This window comes from Hypanus sabinus, unplaced genomic scaffold (assembly GCF_030144855.1).
Source record: "Hypanus sabinus isolate sHypSab1 unplaced genomic scaffold, sHypSab1.hap1 scaffold_137, whole genome shotgun sequence".
Classification (NCBI taxonomy): domain Eukaryota; kingdom Metazoa; phylum Chordata; class Chondrichthyes; order Myliobatiformes; family Dasyatidae; genus Hypanus; species Hypanus sabinus.
This window is the reverse complement of record NW_026779441.1, coordinates 636,736-657,547: the sequence shown is the minus strand read 5'-3', so window position 1 is coordinate 657,547 and position 20,812 is coordinate 636,736. Positions and strand designations below refer to the sequence as shown.

The 20,812-nt window shown below is 48.4% G+C and overlaps 1 protein-coding gene across 10 annotated transcripts in view; it reads right to left on the bottom strand.

The window, feature by feature from the left end:
* LOC132386895 (uncharacterized) overlaps positions 1 to 20,812 on the bottom strand; it is a 154,586-nt gene that overhangs the window by 58,113 nt on the left and 75,661 nt on the right. For all 10 annotated transcript variants that reach the window (XM_059959246.1, XM_059959248.1, XM_059959250.1 and 7 more), the window contains 6 exons: positions 10,908 to 11,055; positions 10,512 to 10,588; positions 9,453 to 9,617; positions 6,709 to 6,856; positions 6,313 to 6,389; positions 4,053 to 4,217 (listed from right to left, as the gene is read on the bottom strand). In XM_059959246.1, coding sequence (XP_059815229.1) covers positions 4,053 to 4,217; positions 6,313 to 6,389; positions 6,709 to 6,856; positions 9,453 to 9,617; positions 10,512 to 10,588; positions 10,908 to 11,055 — 780 coding nt within the window. The remainder of the gene's footprint in view (positions 1 to 4,052; positions 4,218 to 6,312; positions 6,390 to 6,708; positions 6,857 to 9,452; positions 9,618 to 10,511; positions 10,589 to 10,907; positions 11,056 to 20,812) is intronic.

Here is a 20,812-nt window from a genome sequence, read left to right as displayed (position 1 = left end):
GGAGTGGGGATAAACACGGTGGAGCACGCGGTGTTGAGAGGGAAGAGGTGACTGCGCATCGGAATGGGGATAAACACGGTGGTGCACGCGGTGTTGAGAGGGAAGAGGTGACTGCGCTTCGGAATTGGGTTAAACACGGTGGAGCACGCGGTGTTGAGAGGGAAGAGGTGACTGCGCATCGGAGTGGGGATAAACACGGTGGAGCACGCGGTGTTGAGAGGGAAGAGGTGACTGCGCATCCGAATGGGGATAAACACGGTGGAGCACGCGGTGTTGAGAGAGAAGAGGTGACTGCGCATCGGAATGGGGATAAACACGGTGGAGCACGCGGTGATGAGAGGGAAGAGGTGACTGCGCATCGGAATGGGGATAAACACGGTGGAGCACGCGGTGTTGAGAGGGAAGAGGTGACTGCACATCGGAATGGGGATAAAGACGGTGGAGCACGCGGTGTTGAGAGGGAAGAGGTGACTGCACATCGGAATGGGGATAAACACGGTGGAGCACGCGGTGATGAGAGGGAAGAGGTGACTGCGCATCGGAATGGGGATAAACACGGTGGAGCAGACGGTGATGAGAGGGAAGATGTGACTGCACATCGGACTGGGGATAAACACGGTGGAGCACGCGGTGTTGAGAGGGAAGAGCTGACTGCGCATCGGAATGGGGATAAACACGGTGGAGCACACGGTGTTGAGAGGGAAGATGTGAGTGCGCATCGGAATGGGGATAAACACGGTGGAGCACGCCGTGTTGAGAGGGAAGAGGTGACTGCACATCGGAGTGGGGATAAACACAGTGGAGCACGCGGTGTTGAGAGGGAATAGGTGACTGCACATCGGAGTGGGGATAAACACAGTGGAGCACGCGGTGTTGAGAGGGAAGAGGTGACTGCACATCGGACTGGGGATAAACACGGTGGAGCACGCGGTGTTGAGAGGGAAGAGGTGACTGCGCATCGGAATGGGGATAAACTCGGTGGAGCACGCGGTGTTGAGAGGGAAGAGGTGACTGCGCATCGGAATGGGGATAAACACGGTGGAGCACGCGGTGATGAGAGGGAAGAGGTGAGTGCACATCGGACTGGGGATAAACACGGTGGAGCACGCGGTGTTGAGAGGGAAGAGGTGACTGCGCATCGGAATGGGGATAAACACGGTGGAGCACGCGATGATGAGAGGGAAGAGTTGACTGCACATCGGAGTGGGGATAAACACAGTGGAGCACGCGGTGTTGAGAGGGAAGAGGTGACTGCGCATCGGAATGGGGATAAACACGGTGGAGTACGCGGTGTTGAGAGGGAAGAGGTGACTGCGCATCGGAATGGGGTTAAACACGGTGGATCACGCGGTTTTGAGAGGGAAGAGGTGACTGCGCATCGGAGTGGGGTTAAACACGGTGGAGCACGCGGTGTTGAGAGGGAAGAGGTGACTGCGCATCGGAATGGGGATAAACACGGTGGTGCACGCGGTGTTGAGAGGGAAGAGGTGACTGCGCTTCGGAATTGGGTTAAACACGGTGGAGCACGCGGTGTTGAGAGGGAAGAGGTGACTGCGCATCGGAGTGGGGATAAACACGGTGGAGCACGCGGTGTTGAGAGGGAAGAGGTGACTGCGCATCCGAATGGGGATAAACACGGTGGAGCACGCGGTGTTGAGAGGGAAGAGGTGACTGCGCATCGGAATGGGGATAAACACGGTGGAGCACGCGGTGATGAGAGGGAAGAGGTGACTGCGCATCGGAATGGGGATAAACACGGTGGAGCACGCGGTGTTGAGAGGGAAGAGGTGACTGCACATCGGAATGGGGATAAAGACGGTGGAGCACGCGGTGTTGAGAGGGAAGAGGTGACTGCACATTGGAATGGGGATAAACACGGTGGAGCACGCGGTGATGAGAGGGAAGAGGTGACTGCGCATCGGAATGGGGATAAACACGGTGGAGCAGACGGTGATGAGAGGGAAGATGTGACTGCACATCGGACTGGGGATAAACACGGTGGAGCACGCGGTGTTGAGAGGGAAGAGCTGACTGCGCATCGGAATGGGGATAAACACGGTGGAGCACGCGGTGTTGAGAGGGAAGAGGTGACTGCACATCGGAATGGGGATAAACACAATGGAGCACGCAGTGTGGCTTTCCTACATCCCTGAGTGCTGCATCATTGTCCTGGACCTGCTGACCCACTGGGGGTCCGTTTGGATGTACCGGGGGCAACACTCTATCTCTGAGCTGAAGCCGTGGCTCCCCAGCAGGGAGGCTCTATGAAGCAGACCCGTTGGGGGAACAACCACCACCGATTGTCTCACAGAGGCCCACTGTAGTGCATCACACCCTACAGCGGCCCAACACAACACAGTGGAATGCAGGGGCGTATCTACGGAAAGTAGCGCCTACAGCAAGCACTGAAATTGTACCCCCGTCCCAACATCTGACACCCATCCTTTAGATAACTTTACCATAATATCAGCTCAAAAGTACAAGTCAAGCTCGTTAATTAACAAATCATGACCCTACATGAAAATTATAACTGCACCTTCCTTACTTTCACTGATACAAATTGGTCTATGATGTGATCAAAGTCAGTTTTTTCAGTTTTTCACTCAGCAGAGCAAGATCACAGAGTCTGCCCTGACCCACGGAGGCTCTCGAACATGGAAGTAGTAGTTTTAACTTGCTGAATGATCTCTCACAGCTGGCGATGGAAACTGTGATGGTTAGCATTATCTGAATAGCAATGCGAAGATTGGGGTAGACACTCTCATCTCCATACTGAACAACAAATTCAGGAGGCTCTTCAGATGGTGACATTTTCATGTTGACCCACCTTGACAGCAACATTCTGCAACACAAAATTTCTTCATATATCTGCTGTCCATCAACATCAGAGCTGTGCAATTCACCCAGATTTTCACACTTCTTCTTTAGGTCATTACTGTTGGCGCCTGATGCACCATCAATAACTCTCGGAGACGGGAGGTGAACGTTAGGCTTTTATTAGCTGCAAGAGACACGATTAGCAGCAAGAGACCACCACACAACATCCTGGAGACTAGGGAGGAGCAGTGCCTCCAGTCACCCTTTTACAGGGGTCTGAGGGAGGAGCCACAGGAGCAGTCAGCAGAGGGGCCTGTCCAGACAGGTATATGTAGTTCACCACAGCGCTGTAACTCAATCCCTCGACATTGAGAAGGAACCCAAACTTGGTGTCAGAGTTGTGCAAACGAGCAAACCTTTCGTCCATTTCTCTGTGAAGATGGTCAGGTGTTCCCTTCATGAACTCTTTCCATTTCCTCCTCAGCTTTTAACCCAGCATCTGAAGAGAATTCTTTTATCACTCTCCGAGGATGGCTTGCCTGACTTTAATAGAAACTGTTCAGTGGCGTCCCCCCACCCCGCAAGTGGAGCATTCTGACTGGCTGCATCACCACCTGGTATGTGGGGACGGTGCGATTGGACAAGTTTGAAATAAGTTGCAAAAACTTGCAAAATTTACCATCAAGGGTACTAGTCTCCGTGTACCTGAGAAATCTTCAAGGAGGGATGCCTTAGGAAGGCGACATCCATCATTAAGGATCCCCACCACCCAGGACAGGCTCTCTTCACACTGTTACCTTCAGGTAGGAGGTACAGAAGCCTGAAGGCACACACCTAGTGATTCAGGAACAGCTCTTCCCCTCTGCCATCCGATTCCTAAATGGACATTTTGACCCATGAACACAACCTCCCTACTTTTCTCATTTCTGTTCATTTGCACTTCCTATTTACTTAACTATTTAATAGTCATATCTATGCTTGATGTAACTCAGTTTGTTTTCCCTATATCTATTTAGCATGTATTGCAATGTACTGCTGCCATAAAGTTAACATGTTCCACAACATAAGTCAGTGATAATAAACCTGATTCTGAGACAGGTTCCTCACACAGGGAGTTGTGAGTGACTGAAATTCCCCACCAGGGGTGGTACAGTCAGATACATTAGACTTTTAATCTTTCCCTCACCCTCCTCCCCACCCCCACATTCCAGAGTCACTGGGGAACGGTGACCCACCTGTACAGTACACAGCATCATTCCCGGTTGTAGGCCACAGCCGATACACAAAGTAACCAGAGCAGTTTTTCACCCTGATCTCCTGGCTCTTCTCACAGGGTTTTTCACCCTTGCTGAAGCAGACGGTCCTGGTCACCTCCCCCTCTCCCACGTTGGGATGGGGACCTGGAATGAGATTTATAAACACTGTAAAATGTACCCGGTCCCACAGTACAGCGGGGAATGTGAATCAGAACCCGCTGTAAATCAGTCAGCAGTGATGTGCTGTCTTCACACTCCCCACCCCACCCTCCCTACAGCACCTGGTCTGAGAGACCCAGGGGTTTAGTCTGGTAACAAAAATGCCTCTCATGGTGTGACTGACACCAGGTGAGACCCTGATACAGTATGATTGACAGAATGAGAAGCCCAGACCCCGATATGACTGACAGCTGGTGAAGCCCCACCCCTGATGTGACTGACATCTGGTGAAGCCCCACCCCTGATGTGACTGACAGCTGGTGAAGCCCCACCCCTGATGTGACTGACAGCTGGTGAAGCCCCACCCATTATGTGACTGACATTTGGTGAAACCCCACCCCTGATGTGACTGACACCTGGTGAAACCCCACCCCTGATGTGAGTGACATCTAGTGAAGCCCCACCCATTATGTGACTGACATTTGGTGAAACCCCACCCCTGATGTGACTGACAGCTGGTGAAGCCCCACCCCTGATGTGACTGACATCTGGTGAATCCCCTCCCCTGATGTGACTGACAGCTGGTGAAGCCCCACACCTGATATGACTGACAGCTGGTGAATCCCCTCCCCTGATGTGACTGACAGCTGGTGAAGCCCCACCCCTGATGTGACTGACAGATGGTGAAGACCCACCCCTGATATGACTGACAGCTGAAGCCCCACCCCTGATATGACTGACAGCTGGTGAATCCCCACCCCTGATGTGACTGACATCTGGTGAAGTCCAACCCATGATGTGACTGACATCCGGTGAAGCTCCACCCCTGATGTGACAGACAGCTGGTGAAGCCCCACCCCTGATGTGACTGAAATCAGGTTAAGCCCCACCCCTGATGTGACTGATATCTGGTGAAGTCCCACCCCTGATGTGACTGACAGATGGTGAAGACCCACCCCTGATATGACTGACAGCTGAAGCCCCACCCCTGATATGACTGACAGCTGGTGAATCCCCACCCCTGATGTGACTGACATCTGGTGAAGTCCAACCCATGATGTGACTGACATCTGGTGAAGCTCCACCCCTGATGTGACAGACAGCTGGTGAAGCCCCACCCCTGATGTGACTGAAATCAGGTTAAGCCCCACCCCTGATGTGACTGATATCTGGTGAAGTCCCACCCCTGATGGACTGACATCTGGTGAAGCCCCACCCCTGATGTGACTGACATCTGGTGAAGCTCCACCCCTGATGTGACTGACAGCTGGTGAAACCCCGCCCCTGATGTGACTGACAGCTGGTGAAACCCCACCCCTGATGTGACTGAAATCAGGTTAAGCCCCACCCCTGATGTGACTGACATCTGGTGAAGCCCCACCCCTGATGTGACTGACATCTGGTGAAGCCCCACCCCTTATGTGACTGAGATCTGGTGAAGCTCCACCCCTGATGTGACAGACAGCTGGTGAAGCCCCACCCCTGATGTGACTGAAATCAGGTTAAGCCCCACCCCTGATGTGACTGACATCTGGTGAAGCCCCACCCCTGACGTGACTGAAATCAGGTTAAGCCCCACCCCTGATGTGACTGACATCTGGTGAAGCCCCACCCCTGATGTGACTGAAATCAGGTTAAGCCCCACCCCTGATGTGACTGATATCTGGTGAAGTCCCACCCCTGATGTGACTGACATCTGGTGAAGCCCCACCCCTGATGTGACTGACATCTGGTGAAGCCCCACCCCTGATGTGACTGACAGCTGGTGAAGCCCCACCCCTGATGTTCCTCACTTTGGGTTCAGATGCAAAGCCCAGACAGAGCCTCAGTAAAAATTTTACCGACATTCAGAGAATTCACCAGCTCTGAATACATGGAACGACAGCCCAGCTCCTGGGAAACTCGAGGAAGTTGGAACTCCTCCATCAGACTCCATGAGGATCTAGGGCTGGAGTGTGATCTGGGTAACTGTGGGAAGCCCTCTCAGGGAGTTTGAGATCTGTGTTTGTATTTGTACGTGAAGGGATCTGTCATCAGTCAGACCCTCTCTGGAAATAACTGAGCCACGCTCTGACCCTACCGTTTAACCAGCCTGATTTCTTCCCGCAGCAGCAACCCTGTGGAACGACCGTCTCGGGAATCTTCCATCCTCCGGAACTGAAACAACAATCAGAGAGTCAGTCCCTGATCTGAGGGAGTTTATTCACTCAGAGTGACAAGGGAAATTACACTCACCCTGTCCGTACCCTGTCTCTGGTCAATAACACCCCAATCCTGGGAAGTCCCTCTCTGTTGTACCTCCCCCTTGTCTCGACCCCGCGAATGTGGGATCTCCCCTCTCCCTGTGTTTACTCCCCATCTCAGTGTAGTCACTGATGATCCCGGTCTCCCTGCATTTCCCATTCATACACCCCTTGTTCCCCTGTTTACATTCCCTTCTGTGTCCAGTTTCTCAGTGATTATCTCTTCACTTTACCTGTTAAATCTGTACCATCCCACTGCAAGATTTTTATCTCCCTTCCATTGTCCACCGGTATACTTTGTGCAGTTACAATCCGTGCTCCTCCAGGGCTGATCCAGGACGGTGTGGTTTACACATGGATCACCGAGTGCGGAGTCTGTGACTGAGGGACAGAACGATGTTCAGTGTTAATGTACAGCTCACGTTCCCCATCCTCTTTCTCTGACAATCACAACCCCCATCTGCACTTCCACCCTCAGGAACCCCTGGGCAAGGGATGTCCTTGAGTCAGTGGGGGTGGTGGTGAGCTGACTTCTTGATCTGCTGCAGTCCTTGATATGTGGGGACACCCACATTGATTTCGCGAGTTCCAGGGTTTTGACCCAGAGATGCTGAAGGAACAGCAATGTATTTCCAAGTCAGAACAGTGTGTGGCTTAAAGGGAGACTTCCAGAAAATTTCCCACAAGCACACCCCTTCCCATGGCTCCCTCTCAGCTCCCCCCCGATAGTCACCTTACTTCATCCCAAACCCAAGACCTTAATCCCATCCCCAACCTTCAGTCTTTCTCCACTTCCGCTTCTTCTGCTGCCTCCTCCCACGTTCCTTCCTCACCTCATGGTCTTCTCTCCACCTCGGTCTTTCCCCTCCTACCCCTCCAGTCTCCTTCACTCTTCCTCACCACAGATTTTACAATGTTTTTGAACTCCCCATATGTGGCAGGGCAGACTGGGCCAGATGGATACAGGAAAGATAGGAAGCTTTAAAGGGTGTGCTCAGGCATTTTCACTGAGGCTGTTTCTCTTGGTCAGTGAGTCCAGGACAAGGGGCCACAGACTTAGAGTAAGAGGGTACCCATTTAAAACAGAGATGAGGAGAAATTTTTTAGCCAGAGGGTCGTGGATTTATGGAATTTGTTGCCACATTCAGCTGTGGAGGCGCAATCATTGAGGGTGTTTAAGGAGGAGATTAATAAGTATCTAATCAGTCAGGGTATCAAGGGACATGGAGAAAAAGCCGGAAATCAGAACTAGATGGGAGAATAGTTTAGCTCATGGTGGAGTGGCGGAGCAGAATCAATGGGCCAAATGGCCCACTTCTGCTCCTTTGCCTTGTGATCTTTTATCATTGGAGCAGACAAGGATGAGAGGTGACTTGATAAAGGCGTACAAGATGGTAAGGGGCATCAATCGAACAGACATTTTTCCAGCGTGTAAGTGGCTAATACTAGGGGTCATAATTTTCAAAGGTAATTTTTTTAAACCTAGAGCGGTCGGTGCATGGAATGTCCTGTCAGGGGTGGTGGTAGAGTCAGATATATTAGGGGCATTTAAGAAACTCCCAGACAGGAACTGAAGTTACCTACACTAGGTCAGGAGTCTGATGGTTTGAGGGGTAGTGTGGGAGCTAAGGCTCCTGTACCTCCTTCCCGATGGTAGCAGTGAGAGGACAGCATGGACTGGATGGTGGGGTCCTTTATGATGGATGCTGCTTGTAGATGTGTTTAGTGGTGGGGAGGGCTTTTCCTGTGATGGACTGGGCTGCATCCACTACTGTTCTGATCTTGGGCATTGGTGTTTCCATATCAGGCTGTCATGCAACCAGACTGAAATACTCTCCACCACACATCTATAGAAGTTGGTCGAAGCTTTAGGTGACAGACTGAATCTGTGCAAACTTCTCAGAAAGTCGAGGAGCTGCCATGCCTTCTTTGTAATGACACTTACATACTGGTCCCAGGACTGATCCTCTTATCGTACAAGATGTCTGTTCAAGAGTCTGATGACAGTGGGGGTAGAAGCTGTCCTTGAGCCTGGTGGTACGTGCTTTCAGACTTTAGTATCGTTACTTTAGGTCGTTACTGTTGGTGCCATAACACAATCGCTCGACAGTGAGAAGGAACCCAAACTTGGCATCAGTGTTGTGCAAACGAGCAAACCTTTCGTCCATTTCTCTGTGAAGACGGTCAAGTGTTCCCTTCATGAACTCTTTCCATTTCCTCCTCAGCTTTTAACCCAGCATCTGAAGAGAATTCTTTAATCACTCTCCGAGGATGGCTTGCCTGACTTTAATAGAAACTGTTCAGTGGCGTCCCCCCCCACCCCGCAAGTGGAGCATTCTGACTGGCTGCATCACCACCTGGTATGTGGGGACGGTGCGATTGGCCAAGATTGAAATAAGTTGCAAAAACTTGCAAAATTTACCATCAAGGGTACTAGTCTCCGTGTACCTGAGAAATCTTCAAGGAGGGATGCCTTAGGAAGGTGACATCCATCATTAAGGATCCCCACCACCCAGGACAAGCTCTCTTCACACTGTTACCTTCAGGTAGGAGGTACAGAAGCCTGAAGGCACACACCTAGTGATTCAGGAACAGCTCTTCCCCTCTGCCATCCGATTCCTAAATGGACATTGAACCCATGAACACAACCTCCCTACTTTTCTCATTTCTGTTCATTTGCACTTCCTATTTACTTAACTATTTAATAGTCATACCTATGCTTGATGTAACTCAGTTTGTTTTCCCTATATCCATTTATCATGTATCGCAATGTACTGCTGCCATAAAGTTAACATGTTCCACAACATAACTCTGTGATATAAATCCTGATTCGGAGACAGGTCCCTCACACAGGGAGTTGTGAGCGACTGAAATTCCCCACAAGGGGTGGTAGAGTCAGATACATTAGACTTTCGCTCTTTCCCTCACCCTCCACCCCATCTCCACACTCCAGTGTCACTGGGGAACGATGACCCACCTGTACAGTACACAGAATCATTCCTGGTTGTAGGCTCCAGCCGATACACAAAGTAACCAGAGCAGTTTTTCACCCTGATCTCCTGGTACTTCTCACAGGGGTTTTCATCCTTGCTGAAGCAGACAGTCCTGGTCACCTCACCCTCTCCCACGTTGGGATGGGGACCTGGAATGAGATTTAGAAACTCTGTAAAATATACCCGGTCCCACAGTACAGCAGGGAATGTGAATCAGGACCCACTGTAAATCAGTCAGCAGTGATGTGCTCTCTTCACACTTCCCACCCCACCCTCCCTACAGCACCTGGTCTGAGAGTCCCCCAGGTGTTTAGTCTGGTAACAAAAATGCCTCTCATGTTGTGACTGACACCAGGTGAGGCCCTGATGCAGTATGATTGACAGAATGAGAAGCCCAGACCCTGATGTGACTGACAGCTGGTGAAGCCCCACCCCTGGTGACTGACAGCTGAAGCCCCACCCCTGATGTGACTGACATTGGTGAAGCTCCACCCCTGATGTGACTGACATCTGGTGAAGCCCCACCCCTGATGTGACTGACAACTGGTGAAACTCCACCCCTGATGTGACTGACAGCTGGTGAAGCCCCACCCCTGATGTGACTGACATCTGGTAAATCCCCACCCCTGATGTGACTGACAGCTGGTGAAGCCCCACTCCCGATATGACTGACAGCTGGTGAAGCCCCACCCCTGATGTGACTGACATCTGGTGAAACTCCACCCCTGATGTGACTGACAGCTGGTGAAGCCCCACCCCCGATGTTCCTCACTTTGGGTTCAGATGCAAAGTCCAGACTGAGCCACTGTAAAAATTTCACCGACATTCAGAGAATTCTCTAGCTCTGAATACAGGGAACCACGACCCAACACCTGGGAGTCTCCAGGAAGCCGGAGCTCCTCCACCAGACTCCACAAGGATCCAGGTCTGGAGTGCGGTCTGGGTAACTGTGGGAAGCCCTCTCAGGGAGGTGGAGTTCTGTGTTTGTATCTGAAGAGATCTGGTCATCAGTCTGACCTTCTCCGAAAATAAAAAAACCCTACCGTTTAACCAGCCTGGGTTCTCCCCGGAGCAGTGATACTCTGGAACGACCGTCTCGGGAATCTTCCATCCTCCGGAACTGAAACAACAATCAGAGAGTCAGTCCCTGATCTGAGGGAGTTTATTCACTCAGAGAGACATGGGAAATTACACTCACCCTGTCCGTACCCAGTCTCTGGTCAGTAACACCCCATTCCTGGGAATTCCTCTCTGTTGTACCTCCCCCTTGTCTCTACCCTGAGAATGTGGGATCTTCCCTCTACCTGTATTTACTCCCCATCTCAGTGTAGTCACTGGTGATCCCGGTCTCCCTGCATTTCCCATTCACACACCCCTTGTTCCCCTGTTTACATTCCCCTTCTGTGTCCAGTTTCTCAATGATTATCTCCTCACTTTACCTGTTAAATCTGTACCATCTCACAGCAAGATTTTTATCATTCATCAACTCTCCACCGGTACACTCAGTGTTGGAACAATTCGTGCTCCTCCAGGGCTGATCCAGGACGGTGTGGGTTACACACGGATCACCGAGTGCGGAGTCTGTGACTGAGGGACAGAACGATGTTCAGTGTTAATGTACAGCTCACGTTCCCCATCCTCTTTCTCTGCCAACCACAACCCCCATCTGCACTTCCACTTAGCAACCCCTAAGCAGCAATAATTTTGTTATTTTTTCATCAAAAGGGACAAGAGTTTCTGAGGTTGAGCCAGTGTTTAACTGTTGAACCAGAGATGTCCTGGAGAAGGTGGTGGTGATAAGCTGACTTCTTGAAATGCTGCAGTCCTTGATGTGTGGGGACACCCACATTGATTTCAGGAGTTCCAGGGTTTTGACCCAGAGATGCTGAAGGAACAGCAAAGTATTTCCAAGTCAGAACAGTGTGTGGCTTCGAGGGAAACTTCGAGGGAAACTTCCAGAAACTTCCCATGGCTCCCTCTCAGCATTGGGTCCCCCCCACCCCAGTCACCTCACGTCATCCCACACTCCAGACCTTAATCCCATCCCCAATCTCCAGTCTCCCTCCACTTTCCCTTCCTCTGCTGCCTGCTCCCCACTTTCCTTCCTCTCCCCATGGTGTTCCCTCCACCTTAGTCTTACCCCCTCCTACCCCTCCAGTCTCCTTCACTCTTCCCCCATTCCCTCCTCCCCACCACAGATTTTACAATGTTTTTGAACTCCCCATACGTGACAGGGCAGACTGGGTTGGATGGCTTTCGGAAAGATAGGAAGCTTTGGAGAGTGTGCTCAGGCTTTTATCATTGGAGCAGACAGGGATGAGAGGTGACTTGACAAGATGGTAAGAGACATCAATCGAACAGAGACATTTTTCCAGAGTCTAAGTGGCTAATATGAGGGGTCATAATTTTCAAAGGTATTTTTTTTCTAAACATAAGTGCTGGGTGCATGGAATGTCCTGTCAGTGTGGTGGTAGAGTCAGATATATCAGGGGCATTTAAGAAACTACCCGACAGGAACTGAAGTTACCTACACCAGTTCAGGAGTCTGATAGTTTGAAGGGAATTGTAGGACCCATGGCTCTTGTAACTCCTTCCCGATGGCAGCAGTGAGAGGACAGCATGGACTGGATGGTGATGTCCTTGATGATGGATGCTGCTTGTAGATGTGTCTAATGGTGGGCGGGGCTTTTCCTGTGATGGACTGGGCTGCACCCACGACTGTTCTGATCTTGGTCACTGGTGTTACCATACCAGGCCGGGATGGGACCAGTCAGAAGTACTCTCCACAGCGCTTCTATAGAAGTTGATCAACATTTTTGGTGACAGACTGAATCTGTGCAAACTTCTCAGAAAGTCGAGGAGCTGCCATGCCTTCTTTGTAATGACACTTACATACTGGTCCCAGGACAGATCCTCTTATCGTACAAGATGTCCGTTCAAGAGTCTGATGACAGTGGGGGTAGAAGCTGTCCTTGAGCCTGGTGGTACGTGCTTTCAGACTTTTGTATCTACTGCCCGATGGGAGGGGAGATGAGAGACTGTCCGGGGTGGGGTCTTTGATTACGCTGGCTGCTTTACTGAGGCAGCAAGAAGGGTAAACAGAGTCAGTCTGTACTTCTTGTCACAGTAATTCCAATATTCTAATAATTTCTGCTTAAATAATCTAATAATAATTAGCTTATAATAACAAATTGTAACTGAAGACACAGCCGATTTCTATAGATGTACTGTGAAGAATATTATAATTGGACACCATTTTGACCATCTATTGTACAACACTCCCCAGACACCATTTTGACCATCTATTGTACAACACTCCCCAGACACCATTTTGACCATCTATTGTACAACACTCCCCGGGCACCATCTTGACCATCGATTGTACAACACTCCCCAGACACCATCTTGACCATCTATTGTACAACACTCCCCAGACACCATCTTGACCATCCATAGTGCAACACTCCCCAGACACCATCTTGACCGTCTATTGTACAACACTCCCCAGACACCATCTTGACCATCTACAGTGCAACACTCCCCAGACACCATCTTGACCAACGATTGTACAACAATCCACAGACACCGTCTTGACCATCGATTGTACAACACTCCCCGGACACCATCTTGACCATCTACAGTGCAACACTCCCCAGACACCATCTTGACCATCTATTGTACAACACTCCCCAGACACCATCTTGACCGTCTATTGTACAACAGTCCCCAGACACCATCTTGACCATCTACATTGCAACACTCCCCAGACACCATCTTGACCATCTATTGTACAACACTCCCCAGACACCATTTTGACCATCTATTGTACAACACTCCCCGGGCACCATCTTGACCATCGATTGTACAACACTCCCCAGACACCATCTTGACCATCTATTGTACAACACTCCCCAGACACCATCTTGACCATCCATAGTGCAACACACCCCAGACACCATCTTGACCGTCTATTGTACAACACTCCCCAGACACCATCTTGACCATCTACAGTGCAACACTCCCCAGACACCATCTTGACCAACGATTGTACAACAATCCACAGACACCGTCTTGACCATCGATTGTACAACACTCCCCGGACACCATCTTGACCATCTACAGTGCAACACTCCCCAGACACCATCTTGACCATCTATTGTACAACACTCCCCAGACACCATCTTGACCGTCTATTGTACAACAGTCCCCAGACACCATCTTGACCATCTACATTGCAACACTCCCCAGACACCATCTTGACCAACGATTGTACAACAATCCACAGACACCGTCTTGACCATCTATAGTATAACACTCCCCAGACGCCATCTTAACCAACTATTGTACAACTGTCCCCAGACACCATCTTGACTATCGATTGTACAACACTCCACAGACACCATTGTAAAGGGGGTTTCTTTTTTTTCTTTGTTACTGTTGGGAAAGGGTTTCCTTTTGTTAACTAGCAGGAATGCTAATTTACTGATAACGAGAATGGTATTCGTTTGTAAACCAAATGGGGATTAATGTTCTTTCTTCTGAGTCTGTAAGCTTTTGTTGATGGGCTTTTGGGCAGATCGGCGCGAGGGGGTTGAGAGAGAGGACGCAATGCTCTAAGCTGGGCGAAGATCGGACCCCAAAGGGGGGTCCGAGGCCGGGAGATTCTCCGAGGAAGGGGGGGATGAAGCTGGATGTGCTTGGTTGACCACTCGGAGGGTCCTGAGCTGTTTGGAGAGTCGAGGAGTTCGGAGGGTCCTGAGCTGCGAGTCGAGGAGTTCGGTGGGGATCGAATGGTGGCCAGAAGACTTCAGTAATTGAGCTCCAACGGTTGTGCACGAAGTGGTTTGGACTTTGATAAGTTTGGCGCCTTTTCTTTAATTTTCTCTTCATATGTACTGTATCGTTATTAATCACTTAGTTATAGTAACCTTTATAAATTGTACTCATTTAATCGCATATGGTGTACTGTCTGGTTTTGGACATCACACAGCATCCACACCAGCTGATTATCCAGTTTGGCGGGGCCGAGGGCTGCTCCCCCTAGACCAGAACGAGCTGAGCGAGCCTGAGGCGACCCAGGGAGTTACACCATCTTGACCAACAACAGTCCCCAGACACCATCTTGACTATCGATTGTACAACACTCTCCAGACACCATCTTGACCGTCGATTGTACATCACTCCCCACACACCATCTTGATCATCGATTGTTCAACATTCCCCAGACACCATCTTGGCTATCGATTGCACAACACCACCCAGACACCATATTGACTATTGATTGTACAACACACACCAGACTAGATTTTGACTATCGATTGTACAACATTCCCCAGACACCATCATGACCATCTATTGTACGACACATCACAGACACCATCTTGACTATCCATTGTACAACACTACCCAGACACCATCTAGACGATCTACTGTACAGCAGTCCCCAGACACCATCTTGACCATCGATTGTATAACACGTCCGAGACACCATCTTGTCCATCGATAGTACAACACTCCCCAGACACTGTCTTGACTATCGAATGTACATCACTCCCCAGACACCTTCTTGACCATCAAAAGTACAACAGTCCCCAGACACCATTTTGACTATCGATTGTACAACACTCCCCTGGCACCATCTTGATAATCTATTGTACAACACTCCTCAGACACAATCTTGACCATCGATTGTACAACACTCCCCAGATACCAACCTGATCATCAATTGTACAACACTCCCCACACACCATCTTGATCATCAATTGGACAACACACCCCAGACACCATCTTGACCAGCTATTGTACAACATTCTCCAGAGACCATCTCGACTATCGATTGTACAACACCACCCAGACACCATCTTGACTATCTATAGTACAACACTCCCCAGACACCATCTTGACTACTGATTGTACAACACTCCCCAGACACCATTTTGACTACCAATTGTACAACACTCCCCAGACACAATCTTGACCATCGAATGTACAACAGTCCCAGGACACCATTTTGACTATCGATTGTACAACACACCCCAGCACTATCTTGATAATCTATTGTACAACACTCCTCAGACACAATCTTGACCATCTATTGCACAACACTCCCCAGATACCATCTTGACTATCGAATGTACAACATTCCCTTGGCACCATATTGACCATCAATTGTTCAACACTCCCTGCGCACCATCTTGACTATCTATTGTACAACTCCCGTCAGACACCATCTTGATCATCGATTGTACAACACTCCCCAGACACCATCCTGACTATCGATTGTACAACACTACCCAGACACCATCTTGACCATCTATTGTAGAACATTCCCCAGACACCATCTTGGCTATCAATTATACAACACCACCCAGACACCATATTAACTATTGATTATACAACACACACCAGACTAAATTTTGACTATTGATTGAACAACACTCCCCAGACACCATCTTGACCATCTACAGTACAACACTCCACAGACACCATCTTGACCATCTATTGTACGACACTCCACAGACACCATCTTGACTATCAATTGTACAACACTACCCAGACACCAACTAGACGATCTATTGTACAACAGTCCCCAGACACCATTTTGACTATCGATTGTACAACACTCCCCTGGCACCATCTTGATAATCTATTGTACAACACACCTCAGACACAATCTTGACCATCGTTTGTACAAAACTCCCCAGATACCAACCTGATCATCGATTGTACAACAATCCCCAGACACCATTTTGACCATCTATTATTTAACACACACCAGAATCCATTTTGACTATCGATTGTACAACACTAACCAGACACCATACTGATCATCAATTGGACAACACCACCCAGACACCATCTTGACTATCTATAGTACAACACTCCCCAGACACCATCTTGACTACTTATAGTACAACACTCCCCAGACACCATCTTGACTATTGATTGTACAACACTCCCCAGACACCATTTTGACCATCTATTATTTAGCACACACCAGAATACATTTTGACTATCGATTATACAACACTAACCAGACACCATACTGACCACCTATTGGACAACAAACCCCAGACACCATTTTGACTACCAATTGTACAACACTCCCCAGACACCATCTAGACGATATATTGTACGACAGTCCTCAGACACCATCTTGACCATCTATTGTACGACAGTCCCCAGACACCATTTTGACTATCGATTGTACAACACCACCGGCACCATCTTGATAATCTATTGTACAACACTCCTCAGACACAATCTTGACCATCGATTGTACAACACTCCTCAGATACCAACCTGATCATCAATTGTACAACAAACCCCACACACCATCTTGATCATCAATTGGACAACACACCCCAGACACCATCTTGACCATCTATTGTACAACATTCTCCAGAGACCATCTCGACTATCGACTGTACAACACCACCTAGACACCATCTTGACTATCTATAGTACAACACTCCCCAGAAACCATCTTGACTATCTATAGTACAACACTCCCCAGACACCATCTTGACCATCTATTGTACAACACTCCCCAGACACCATCTGACTATTGATTGTACAACACTCCCCAGACACCATTTTGACCATCTATTATTTAACACACACCTGAATCCATTTTGACTATCGATTGTACAACACTCCCCAGACACCATCTAGACGATCTATTGTACAGCAGTCTCCAGACACTATCTTGACTATCGAATGTACATCACTCCCCACATACCATCTTGATCATCGATTGTACAACACTCCCCAGACACCATCTTGACCATCTATTGTAGAACAGTCCCCAGACACCATCTTGACTATCGATTGTACATCACTCCCCACATACTATCTTGATCATCGATTGTTCAACACTCCCCAGACACCATCTTGCCCATCTATTGTAAAACATTCCCCAGACGCCATCTTGGCTATCAGTTATACAACACCACCCAGACACCATATTACCTATTCATTGTACAACACACCAGACTAAATTTTGACTGTCGATTGAACAACACTCCCCAGATACCAACCTGATCATCAATTGTACAACACTCCCCACACACCATCTTGATCATCAATTGGACAACACACCCCAGACACCATCTTGACCAGCTATTGTACAACATTCTCCAGAGACCATCTCGACTATCGATTGTACATCACCACCCAGACACCACCTTGACTACCTATAGTACAACACTCCCCAGACACCATCTTGACCATCTATAGTACAACACACACCAGACACCATCTTGACCATCTACTGCACAACACTCCCCAGATACCATCTTGGCTCTCCAATGTACAACACTCCCTTGGCACTATCTTGACCATCAATTGTACAAAACTCAGCAGACAGCATCTTCACCATCTATTCTGCAACACTCCCTAGACACAATCTTGACTATTGATTGTACAACACTCCCATACACCATCTTGACCATCTACAGTACAACACTCCCCAGACACCATCTTGACTATCGATTTTACAACACTCCCATACAACATCTTGACCATCTACAGTACAACACTCCCCAGACACCATCTTGACTATTGAATGTACAACTCCCCAGACACCATCTTGACCATCTATTGTACAACACTCGCCTGACACCATCCTGACTATCGATTGTACAACACTCCCCAGAGGCCATCTTGAACATCGATTGTACAACACTCCCCAGACACCATCTTGACTATCTATAGTACAACACTCTCCAGACACCATCTTGACTATTGATTGTACAACAATCCCCAGACACAATTTTGACCATCTATTATTTAGCACACACCAGCATCCATTTTGACTATCGATTGTACAACACTAACCAGACACCATACTGACAAGCTATTGGACAACAAACCCCAGACACCATTTTGACTACCAATTGTACAACACCACCCAGACACCATATTGACTATTGATTGTACAACACACACCAGACTAAATTTTTACTATCGATTGAACAACACTCCCCAGACACCATCTTGACCATCTACAGTACAACAATCCACAGACAACATCTTGACCATCTATTGTACGACTCTCCAAAGACACCATCTTGACTATCAATTGTACAACACTACCCAGACACCATCTAGACGATCTATTGTACAGCAGTCCCCAGACACCATTTTGACTATCGATTGTACAACACTCCCCACACACAATCTTGATCATCGATTGTTCAACACTCCCCAGACAACATCTTGCCCATCTATTGTACAACGTTCCCCAGACACCACCTTGGCTATCGATTGTACAACACTAACCAGACACCATACTGACCATCTATTGGACAACAAACCCCAGACACCATTTTGACTATCAATTGTACAACACTCCCCAGACACCATCTTGACCATCGATTGTACAACTCCCCAGATACCAACCTGATCATCGATTGTACAACAATCCCCACACACCATCTTGATCATCAATTGGACAACACACCCCAGACACCATCTTGACCAGCTATTGTACAACATTCTCCAGAGACCATCTCGACTATCGATTGTACAACACCACCCAGAGACCATCTTGACTATTGATTGTACAACACTTCCCAGACACCATTTTGACCATCTATTATTTAACATACACCAGAATCCGTTTTGACTATCGATTGTGCAACACTAACCAGACACCATACTGACCACCTATTGGACAACAAACCCCAGACACCATTTTGACTACCAATTGTACAACACTCCCCAGACACCATTTTGACTACCAATTGTACAACACTCCCCAGACACCATCTTGACCATCTATTGTATGACACTCCACGGACACCATCTTGACTATCAATTGTACAACACTACCCAGACACCATCTAGACGATCGATTGTACAGCAGTCCCCAGACACTATCTTGACTATCAAATGTAAAACACTCCCCAGACTCCATCTAGACCATTGAATGTACAACAGTCCCCAGACACCATTTTGACTATCGATTGTACAACACACCCCGGCACCATCTTGATAATCTATTGTACAACACTCCTCAGACACAATCTTGACCATCGATTGTACAACACTCCCCAGATACCATCTTGACTATCGAATGTACATTCCATTGGCACCATCTTGACCATCAATTGTTCAACACTCCCTGCGCACCATCTTGACCATCTATTGTACAAATCTAATCAGACACCATCCTGACTATCGATTCTACAACATTACCCAGACCCCATCTTGACCATCGATTGTACATCACTCCCCACAAACAATCCTGATCATCGATTGTTCAACACTCCCCAGACAACATCATGCCCATCTATTGTACAACGTTCCCCAGACACCACCTTGGCTATCGATTGTACAACACTAACCAGACACCATACTGACCATCTATTGTACAACGTTCCCCAGACACCACCTTGGCTATCGATTGTACAACACTAACCAGACACCAGACTGACCATCTATTGTACAACGTTCCCCAGACACCACCTTGGCTATCGATTGTACAACACTAACCAGACACCATACTGACCATCTATTGGACAACAAACCCCAGACACCATTTTGACTATCGATTGTACATCACTCCCCACACACAATCCTGATCATCGATTGTTCAACACTCCCCAGACAACATCTTGCCCATCTATTGTACAACGTTCCCCAGACACCACCTTGGCTATCGATTGTACAACACTAACCAGACACCATACTGACCATCAATAGAACAATTCTCCCCAGACACCATTTTGACCATCTATTGTACAACACACCCCAGACACTATCTTGTCCATCGATTGTACAACACTCTCCAGACACCATCTTGACCATCTATAGTCCAACACACACCAGACACCATCTTGACCATCTACTGGACAACACTCCCCAGATACCATCTTGGCTCTCCAATGTACAACACTCCCTTGGCACCATCTTGACCATCAATTGTACAAAACTCAGCAGACAGCATCTTCACCATCTATTCTGCAACAATCCCTAGACACAATCTTGACTATTGATTGTACAACACTCCCATACACCATCTTGACCATCTACAGTACAACACTCCCCAGACACCATCTTGACTAACGATTTTGCAACACTCCCATACAACATCTTGACCATCTACAGTACAACACTCCCCAGACACCATCTTGACTATTGATTGTACAACACTTCCCAGACACCATTTTGACCATCTATTATTTAACATACACCAGAATCCGTTTTGACTATCGATTGTGCAACACTAACCAGACACCATACTGACCACCTATTGGACAACAAACCCCAGACACCATTTTGACTACCAATTGTACAACACTGCCCAGACACCATTTTGACTACCAATTGTACAACACTC